The sequence below is a fragment of the Cynara cardunculus genome (genome assembly GCF_001531365.2).
Source record: "Cynara cardunculus var. scolymus isolate 2C chromosome LG 17, CcrdV1, whole genome shotgun sequence".
Taxonomy (NCBI): Eukaryota; Viridiplantae; Streptophyta; class Magnoliopsida; order Asterales; family Asteraceae; genus Cynara; species Cynara cardunculus.
Genome location: NC_037544.1, coordinates 33,176,740 through 33,186,566, shown reverse-complemented (window position 1 = coordinate 33,186,566; position 9,827 = coordinate 33,176,740). Strand labels below are relative to the sequence as shown.

Here is a 9,827-nt window from a genome sequence, read left to right as displayed (position 1 = left end):
AATTGATTATTACAAAACACATGTTCTTAACATTTTTAAAACCTTATTGCATGCAATCCTACGAAAATCTCGTGAAATCCCGAACCCTTCATGAGGATTTCAAAATCCTATGCTTGAAGGATTTCAATTAAATCTTAGGATTTCAAATCCGGACAATCCAACAAACCAAACATGAAATTGGAATGGATTGAGATGCAAATCCCCCCAAATCCATTTCATTCCTAAAAACCAAACGGGACCTAATTGCTCCGAGTTGTTTTGATTTTTTACGGCAACTACACTCCATCTTTGTCAATTACATTTTGCTAGAATGTGTTGCTTCACCTTCGTCAATTGCTAAATACAACAAGTTATCTCATGTTGCAACCGCTAAAGACGTTGCTTCATCTTTGCTATTGTATAACCAGTGGTGACAAATACGTCTCCTCTTATATACAGTTGTGAAAGTTTTTGAATACAAAAAATACATATAATTGAAGACGTTAAGAAAATATGCTATAAATTCATAAACAAAAAAACGTCGGCACAAAAAGTTCACATCAAGAACTTCTAAAACTTCATATTTAGGTAACCGTTAGTTTCCGAGCCAGCTTACGTGCACCAACTAATCTTTTAGACAACCATAAATGGCATTGAGTCATTACAGATGAACCTCCATGGCCACAAGGACTTTGCCAGCGCTTGGGTTCGAATCTAGGGTAAATGAGATTTTCCACTACATCTCTTTGAGGTTTAATCAGTGTGCCCGAACGGCAAACCCAAGCGGTTAAAAGAACTAAAACTTGAAATTTTAAAAAAATGTCAAAAATTATTATTATAAGGGTTAAAAATAACAATAATTAACCTGGAAGGGGTAAACTGTAAAATAGTTTTATATACATCTTTAAAAACAGATAATCACTTTCATCTCTCACAAAATCGATTTCCCACACGATTCACAGCGACAGCGATAATTATCAAATCCATGGCTCGTTTCCTCTCACAAACCCTAATTCGAACGACATCGTCGGCATCGAATTCCTTGCAGACGTTCAAATTAGGTATATCGATGGAGCATCGGTTTTCTAGCCAATCGGGAAAAGCACAATTGATCGAGGTCGATCTTGAATCTGATGGCGAGGTGGAGGTTTTAGGGCTAAGAAAGCTTGAAGATGCTATCCACAGTATCATCGTGAGGCAATCGGCGCCTGATTGGCTTCCTTTCGTTCCCGGTTCATCTTACTGGGTCCCTCCTCGCCGTCATCGGCCTGATTCTCTGGGCATGATTAATGTGCTCAGAAAGTTTAGAAGACGGTCGAGGGATGCAGAGACAGAAGAGTCCATGGCTGTTTCTTCGTCACGTGGCTGGCCTTCTTCCGCTTATTTCTTTGAAGGTATCGAATGATGTTTTACTTAATTTGATTAAAGATGAAGCGGGGATCTGATAATTAGGCTGTCTATATTCGTTAATATGAAATTTGAGCCGGAAAGAAGTAAGACGTTATTATCCATGGTTAGATGGCTTTTGGGGACACGGATTGGGTATTTGGAATTAGAGCTGGTAATCTAGTAGCTCAAGATATAAATTGACACTGACGAAATCGCAAGTCTTGAGATCTTGAAAGCTATGACTCTTAGTTTAAATATCATCATTGGGAACAACTTCAACTTGAAAATATCTATTTATGATCACTTCAGATGTGTGTTACAGGTGCCTTTTGAAGTACCCATGTCCATGTATGCTCAAGTATTGAATCTGAATACGAAATCAATAAAGCATCTCAGCTTTTTGAAGCATCCTTTCTTTCTTTGTCTCACTTTTCATCTGATCTTAGAGTTTGATTACTTTGTCTCCCACCTCATTCCCATTCTACCTCTAAATTGTAGCTTTTATATTGCCCAAAACTGTATGTGCCACAAAAGAGGTTTTTTTTATCAGTATTAAGATTTTCTTCCCATGATTATTACACAAACAAATAAGATGGTTGATATAAAACGATTGTATTGAGATTTTCTTTCCATGATTATTACACAAACACAATAGCAATCACCATCTATGGTGTATCTTCCTTATTGAGTTCGATTGATGTTGCTTAGTGCTGAAAGTTGCTTCAAACATGCCAACCTAACATTCACATTTGATTATGTGATTACCACTCTTATACCCTTATGTCCTCCCCTAATCAAACTTAGGCCTTTTAGCCAACATACAGACCCGTTCTTGACATTTGACAGGCCCAGGGGTCGTAAAAACAAGGGTCCTCTATAAGTACGGAAAAATCTCAAACAAATGTTTATATTATCAAAAACAAAATTGGATACAAGAAATACAGATAATTCATGCAATTATACAAATCGATTCAGTTGGGTATTTATAGACATAAAATCAATAATAATAGTTTCTAAATCAATATTGTCTTGCATATCATTTTCAATGCATAACATCATACAACATCAAAAGACATCCTATGATTAGGGATGTACAACCCGCTATACCGTTAATTAAGAGTGTTGAATTGGGTGAGCCTAGCTCAACCCAACCCACCAACTCGCTGCTAATATGTTGTAACTTCGATAAATTTTTATTTATATCCCTGTATAATATACTAGTCTATTATATATATTATAACTATTATAAAATATATATATATATATATATTAATAATGCGTAAAATTTTGTATAATGTTTGTATTTCCCTTTAGCTATCTGTATAGGTTACCAAAAGAGATTTACCACCAAAGAATGATGGCAAAGAATCTAATAGGAGAAAACTATTGGAATCGTTTTTGCAGCAACAACAAATGGATGTGTTGGATGATATGAATAAAGCTTATAGATGGATAGTTGATGAATCTATTAATCCGAAAGTCTCTCATTTGATGTTGTTCTTTGGTGGAAAGAAAATGCTAATAGTTATAGCATTCTACTAGAACACCATTAGGTTTATAGGATGCCTAAAATGAGCGTAATATTATGACATTTTATAGGGACTTAAGTTTATAGGACGAAACAAAAAAGCGTCATATCTAAAAGTGTTACAATATGTTTATAAGACGCTTTTGATTGTCTTAACAAGTTTTTAGGATGCTTTTAAAATAAAGTGTCGTATTAGTTGTGTTAGTTATTTTATGACACTATTTGAAAAAGTGCCATGTGAACACACAAGTGTCCTATAACTAGATGAGTTTATCGGACACTTCTCAAAATTGTTTTGTAAAATAGTTAATACGACTCTTTATTTAAAAAACCGTCCTAAAAAACTTGTTGAAACGCCCAAAAGCATCGTATAAACCTATTGTAACACTTTTAGATAGGATGGTTTATAGTTTGGTCATATAAACTTAAGTCCTATAAAGTATTTCATTCATCAAGTTTATGTAACTACTAACCCGCCAACCCGTCCCGACGCTCAAGGGTTATACTTTTGAATTGGTTGGGTTGGGTTGAGATTTTTCCGAACCGCCATAATTGGGTTGGGTTATATAAAGTCGTAAACCGCCCAACCTAACGTGCATACACCCTTACCTATGATACATCTATCTCCTGTATATAGACTGGCATCCTATATACTTGGTTGACCATTAGAGTAACACTTTGTGTGAAATAACATAAATCACTTAGGTTTCTATCCCATCTACATGTTAATGCTGACCGTTAGAGTAACACTTTGTGTGAAGTAACATAAATCACGTGGCCTTCTATCTCATCCACATGTTAATGTTTTCACGGATTTTGAACTTTTAGGGTTAAAACAAACTTTTTCGAAATCATACATTTCATAATCAAAAGTCCATATTGGTTATATCTTGTGATCATATTCTTGTTTTTATTTAGATATGACTTGTGAGAGTACTTAAGATTAAGGTACTCCATATCAGGTAATTAGGAGTCTAAGTATGTATACAAAAACAATGGTAGTTTGGAAGCCTAAGTATAGATGTTAGAGTACCAACTATAAAAGCAGAAACATGTAGCAATAACCAACAGAAGTATTTACACAAACAAAAGAAGCAAATAACAATAACCAATTGAAGCCGAAACAGTCAAACGAACAAACAAAAGAAGCAATCAAGCAACACAACAGAAGAAGCGAAAACAAATAGAAATAGCTAATATAAGAAGTAGATAACAATAGCCAACAGAAGTAGTCAAGCAAATAACAGAAGAAACAGAAACAAACAGAAATAGCCGATAGACGAATAAGTATATAGAAATATCCAACAAAGTAGATAATAGCAGACTTAGGAGCTTAAAGGTAAGCAGATAAAGATAGCAATTGCCAATAGCCTTGGACCTTGGTACTAGATAAAAGAAACTTAGAGAAGCAATAAGCAATAACAGAAATTGCATGGTCATTGAACTTGATAGGTTTTCTTCTCCAATGTAAATAATTAATAATTTTTTTGGGGCCTTGTCTAAATTCTTTTTTAACTTCTTTCATTTACTATTTTCTGGCTCCAGTTATATGGTAAAAACACTTTATCTACTAGTTTTTTGTACTACTATTATACTAAAAAGCATTTGGACCCTGAGCAGCTGCCTGTTTCTCCCCCTCCTGGGCCCTGTCAACACGTGTGGCCCCTTTAGTATCAATGGCACCTCCAGTATTCAAACCCAAAACCTGTTAAACCAAGGTCCCAAGTCTACCCACCTTGCTTACCCCTTGGCATTAATCAATGTGTTCGTTGACTATGTTATACAACAGTAAAAGGATAGGAGGTGGAATGATCTCGTGGTTAGTTGCTTAAGTGGATGCATATTTTATAAAAGATATAACATATGACCATCTTAAGATTACGTAAACATATTAGACTTAAAGTTTTGATAAAGTACTATTTTTGACGCAAGTACTTTCCTAAATGTCTTGTCTTGTTCTGTTTAAAGAAGAAATTGAAAAAAATCCCCTCTGAAACGGGAGATGAACTCCTTCGATTCCAATGACATAATTTAGAAGAATAGAGATGAGGAGAGAAAGATAGAGAGATGAAGTTCTTGCTTATATCTTGAATGAATCTCTTACAAGAGTAAGAGGCTCTATTTATAGTCATTTTCAACTAACTTCTAACTTCCTTCTGATTAACCAAGCTAACCTTCATAACACCCTCCAAGTTGAAAGAAGCTGATTGACCCTTAAATTTGTTGAAACTTTTAATCCAACGAATAGTTGCTAATCAGAGATTTAGGTTATGCTTGACTCTTATATGTCTAATTAAGCGGCCCTAACTGATCGAAGCGGTGGGGGACGTTTAACATGTAACTGGCCACTTAATTGGATCTAGGTAGGGATTTATGTAACAGTGTTCCTCAACTAGCATAGACATCTGATCAAAGTATAAATTATTTTATTGTATATTAGCGTCACCTTATGTTCTAATCCCTTCTTCATTTGTCCATGTTCTTCCTTATTGTGTCCGATATAATTTACATCTACTTGGTCATGATTCATTAGGATAGTCATTTCCATTTAGACTTCTATTAATCTCTCTAACAGGGTAAAGAGTAACACCTGTTGGAAAAAATGTAATAAATGACCAAGTTGGTTACAGATAATTGGCATGATACATTTCGTAGGTAAGAATGTTGTTGATAAGTCACTGCCTGGGTTTCCATGCTGCTAGGGGGATGCAGTGATGTGATCTCACTTCATGTGGTAGATTAAGGATACTAAGATTTGTGGATTAAAGGCACCATATTCATGTATGCCTTGGATACCAATCGAGTTGCAGAAATGTGAGGTAGGGGGACCTGGTTTCAAATTTCAACAGCTTTTATCTGTCATCCGTCTTACCGATTTCTGACAATTTTCTTTAGAGATCACTGTCTCACTGTTGTCTGATGGAGAGAAGAGAAAGGAAGTTGGGCGGAAGAGGGAGAGGGATCATAGAAAAGCAGAATACAGTGGATATTTTTGAAGGGGGTGGGGTAGGGTGGGAATAGGAAATTGTGGAAGAAAACTTCCAGGAGTAAGAAGTTGGTTGAGAGTAAGAGAGCTGCAGGAGAGTGAGGGAAAAAAGGGAAAACAGAGAGAAAGGATTCCGAGGGTACCAGGGAGATAGATAATAAATAAGAAGGAAAAACAAAGAAAGGAAAAGCAAGTTGTATTGTTTTAATAACTGATTGGAGCAAGTGTTATACCAACTTATTCTTTGACTGGGTTGGGATATAAAGGGTCTTAATTCAGAAGATACAAATCCTCTAATGCAGTATTCTTGCTGCCTTATTTATTATTGACTTCTCCGTCCATTACATCAAATTTATTATAGGGAGAGGAGAGGAAAGATGGCAGCAAGCCGTGCTAAATAACAGGCTGCAGCCATGTGTATTCTCTATATATGAAATAGGATGACTTGATTATATCTTGTTACTAAATAAGACAGTTGAGCGCAAACTGCTGCCCCATCCCAAGAAATTTTGGAAGGTGGTGAGATTTGCTTACTAAATTGGAGCGCTAAATTTGGTGCTATGTAGGGGAGGTAATGTTGGAAGGATGTAGAATAGCAGAGAAAATGGTATTGGAACGACAGATGGTACTTTGCTTTTGTCTAGTTCACACTCCAAAACGGAATTCCCACCAAAAGAGAGATTAAAAACATACATTAACAAGTCTTGGCGACAGAATAGAGTGATATGCATCTGATGCAGTGGTCAAAAGTAACACTGTGCTCTGTAGTTCTCCATACCAACCAAAATGATATAAATGTGAACCTATAGGTCTTTACTCTTTCACGAGTTTCAAAGCAGTATGCTGGACTAGGAAGTTGGGAAGTGAAGAAGAGGGAGGGGAAGTTGTACTATTTCTCAGTCGTATTTGCAAGTTCAAGAGGCATTAAATGGAAGTGTGCTTTGTGTTGGGCAGGGTGCTCGGGCAGACCTATGTTGTCTGAATGTCCATGAAAAAATATATGTTGTTTTTCGTTTAAACAAATAAATAATTATTTGGGCATATGCTCAAAGAAAGGTTTTTGTAGTAGTGCTTACCCGGGTTAGAAAGCTTAGATCTTCCACTGTTTGACATGCAAAAGTCTACCAACTTTCTCAAAGGACTGCAATTAATGACTTCATGTACTTGCAGGCACAACCACTATACATCCACTGCCTGTGGAGGTGGAAGCAGAGGTGGTTCATAGCAATGAGAACATGTCTGATGCTGAGGATGAGGAAGGATGAACTTGTGTAATACCAGAGGTCCTGATCTTTCAAGTAAGTCACACAGTCCACTTTGTGTGTGTGTGTGTGTATACAGTCGGGATCATGTGAGAACAGCCTTTTTTTTAATGAGAATGTGCGGAGACCTCTAAGCTTTTGGATGAGTTGATTTTTTTGATCTAACAGCTACAAAAATGCATACCTTCAACTAACTTCAATTGATGGTTGATAAAAAACACCGACATTCATTAACCTTCACATTCACCTTTTTAGTCAAGTTCACAAACTTTTACATACCTTCAATCGCTTTCCCGTGCATTAATCCATTAAATTAATCATGGTGACAGCAACAGGTAAATGGAGGTAGGTAAAGATTTATGAAATGCAGGTGGATGAAGGTTTCTGTTTTCACCAAAAATTCATTCTCATGGGACCCCCCCCCCCCCCCTCTCTCTCTCTCTCTCTCTCTCTATATATATATATATATATATATATATAATCTATGATATATTGTTGTTAGTTCACTTGTTGAAGCTCGACTATATTGTACAGGCTTGTTTCCTGTTGTAGATATTTATAGAGAGACTAAATTGCTCCGGAGCTGTGGGTTGAAGAAGGTGACACAAAACTTGTTTGTACAGTTGGAGCTTCCGTGGTGTATTGCACGGAGGCTTGGGGTAGCAGCTCACTGTAGTTTCTTCTGAACTTCTTTAGTTGATGATTTAAGGCCCTATGGATTTGCAATTTCATGCTTTCTGTACGTTCTTAAAAACATTCTCGTAAGCTAATACTGTTCCGACCTAAATAAGAAAGAATATGTTATGTTGTTACACACTTTCTCTCCTTGCCTTTTCTCGTATCTCAGGCGCCATTTCCATAAATGATACTCCCTCCGTCATGAAAAAGGCACGATGCATAATTATTACCCTTTTTAAGTAACTAAATGACATTTTTACCCTTGAAACATTACAATGAAAGATTTGAGCAACAGTTTTTGACTATCGAACCCGGTTGGACATATTGGTTTTGTTTTTGACCATGGAACTTGCCTTGAAAGAATGCAGGAGGGATAGGAGTTTTTTGGTCAAAACTTGGATGTCCTCTTGATGTTTTGTTTCATCCGATTCAGAGGACTTGCAGAAATACCTCGAACGGTGCCACAATGTGTTGAACTATTTCAACAAGTTTGCTCACAAGATATTCTCCAATAAATTCTCTACCATCAAAATGGATTGTTGGTAAACGTTTTTTTACCTAATAAATGTTTATCGGGTAAGATTCTAGGTCATCGTTCATGTTCATTTGAAAGGTAAGTGACACTATAAGCACTTGATAAACGAGAATAAGATGGTGAGTGGACAGAAGTGCCCTTCACTAAAACAACAATAAAACCTAGAAGAGCGACACCATCTAACTTATTCGTAGCAAAATAACTAGAGATGTAAAAGCTGACAACTTATCAATACTGAAAACCTTAAATAAAATTATAAATTCAAGAAGTTTGTAATCTTTATGACACAAGCTTTGTCTTGTTTAGACCAAAAGGGTGGCGTCTGATGAGTTTGAGCTTGACTCCAAAGGTCAAAAGTACCTGGGGGTCACAGGTTCAAATCCAATGAGAAATAAAAATCCTCTTGTGGCCACGTAGGTTCAAATGCGGCGGTGACTCCGAGCTATAGGAAAAGTAGGTGGTCGTCTTAGGATTAGTCGGCTCGTATAGCGGGTTGGATATCCAAGTTAATTATATATATATATATATATATATATATATAAATTCATATGATATCATAGTTATGTATCGACTCAAAAATAGCGTTTGATTTGATATACGACTTCATATAAGTATCTAATTATTAATAAAGTATTAAAAATATCTTTATTAATAATATAAATTATAAGTTTAATTATTTGAGAACTTCAAAATTTGTGAGATAAATAAGAACTTTTATCTTAAAAACTTTGTCTAACATGATTTTTTCCATCTAAAAATAGTATATAATATATTGATCAACATATATATTGATATTGTTTTACAATGTGTTTGTTTCATATGTATTCGGTTTACAATTTGAAACTTTTTCACATGTATTTTTTGTTCACACACATGCCAAAAAGGTTCGCATTGTGAACCTAATATATGTGAAAGAAATACATCGTGAAACAAGTATATGTTAATCGATATTCTAAATTCTAATCTTAACTGAAAAAAAAATTCATATAAAATAACACATGATGCACTAATTCTCAAGATTATCACAATTTATTAGTGCTCAAAAGAATGTCCCTTATAGATTTTCATAATATTTTGGTGATGATTATGAATTGATTATAAATAAATAGTTAAAACAAAGTTTAAGTTCTTTTAAGATTCGCTTAATGTCTAGACAAGATATGATAAAACAGTTGTTCAGCGTTTCGTAAACAAAATTGAACATAATAGAACAAGTAAAATGACCAATTTATCCTGATGAGTTGTTTATATATTTTGATTAATTTATGTAATTTTTTAAATTATAATAAAATAATATTTTTATTATAAAATATATGATTAGAAAGTTTTTGCCAAAAAAATTAAAATGACACCAAAATAAAAAATTTATGTAGGTTTTAGTTTTAATTTTTATTTTTATCCATTTTCTACATTACTTTTTATTATTGATATATAATAAATTACATAAATAAAATAAAAATATAGAAAAAA

General features: G+C 34.8%; 1 protein-coding gene across 2 annotated transcripts; it reads left to right on the top strand.

Moving 5' to 3' along the window:
- The first annotated feature begins 916 nt into the window (after nt 1–916).
- On the top strand, nt 917–7,960 carry LOC112500800. 2 transcript variants are annotated; one of them, XM_025104383.1, is made up of 3 exons: nt 917–1,373; nt 7,053–7,180; nt 7,697–7,960. In XM_025104383.1, the coding sequence occupies exons 1-2, from the start codon at nt 965–967 to the stop codon at nt 7,145–7,147; spliced, it is 504 nt and encodes a 167-aa protein (XP_024960151.1). In that variant the 5' UTR covers nt 917–964; the 3' UTR covers nt 7,148–7,180; nt 7,697–7,960. The 2 variants fall into 2 exon arrangements, with proteins under 2 accessions (XP_024960151.1, XP_024960150.1); XM_025104382.1 differs by having other exon boundaries at nt 7,679–7,960.
- The last annotated feature ends 1,867 nt before the right edge of the window (nt 7,961–9,827 follow it).

Excerpts from the sequence above, each read along its gene's own strand:
- LOC112500800 (XM_025104383.1), top strand. The coding sequence starts at position 965 with ATGGCTCGTTTCCTCTCACAAACCCTAATTCGAACGACATCGTCGGCA. Across the intron at positions 1,374-7,052 it reads TTCCGCTTATTTCTTTGAAG|GCACAACCACTATACATCCA; the intron begins GTATCGAATGAT and ends ATGTACTTGCAG.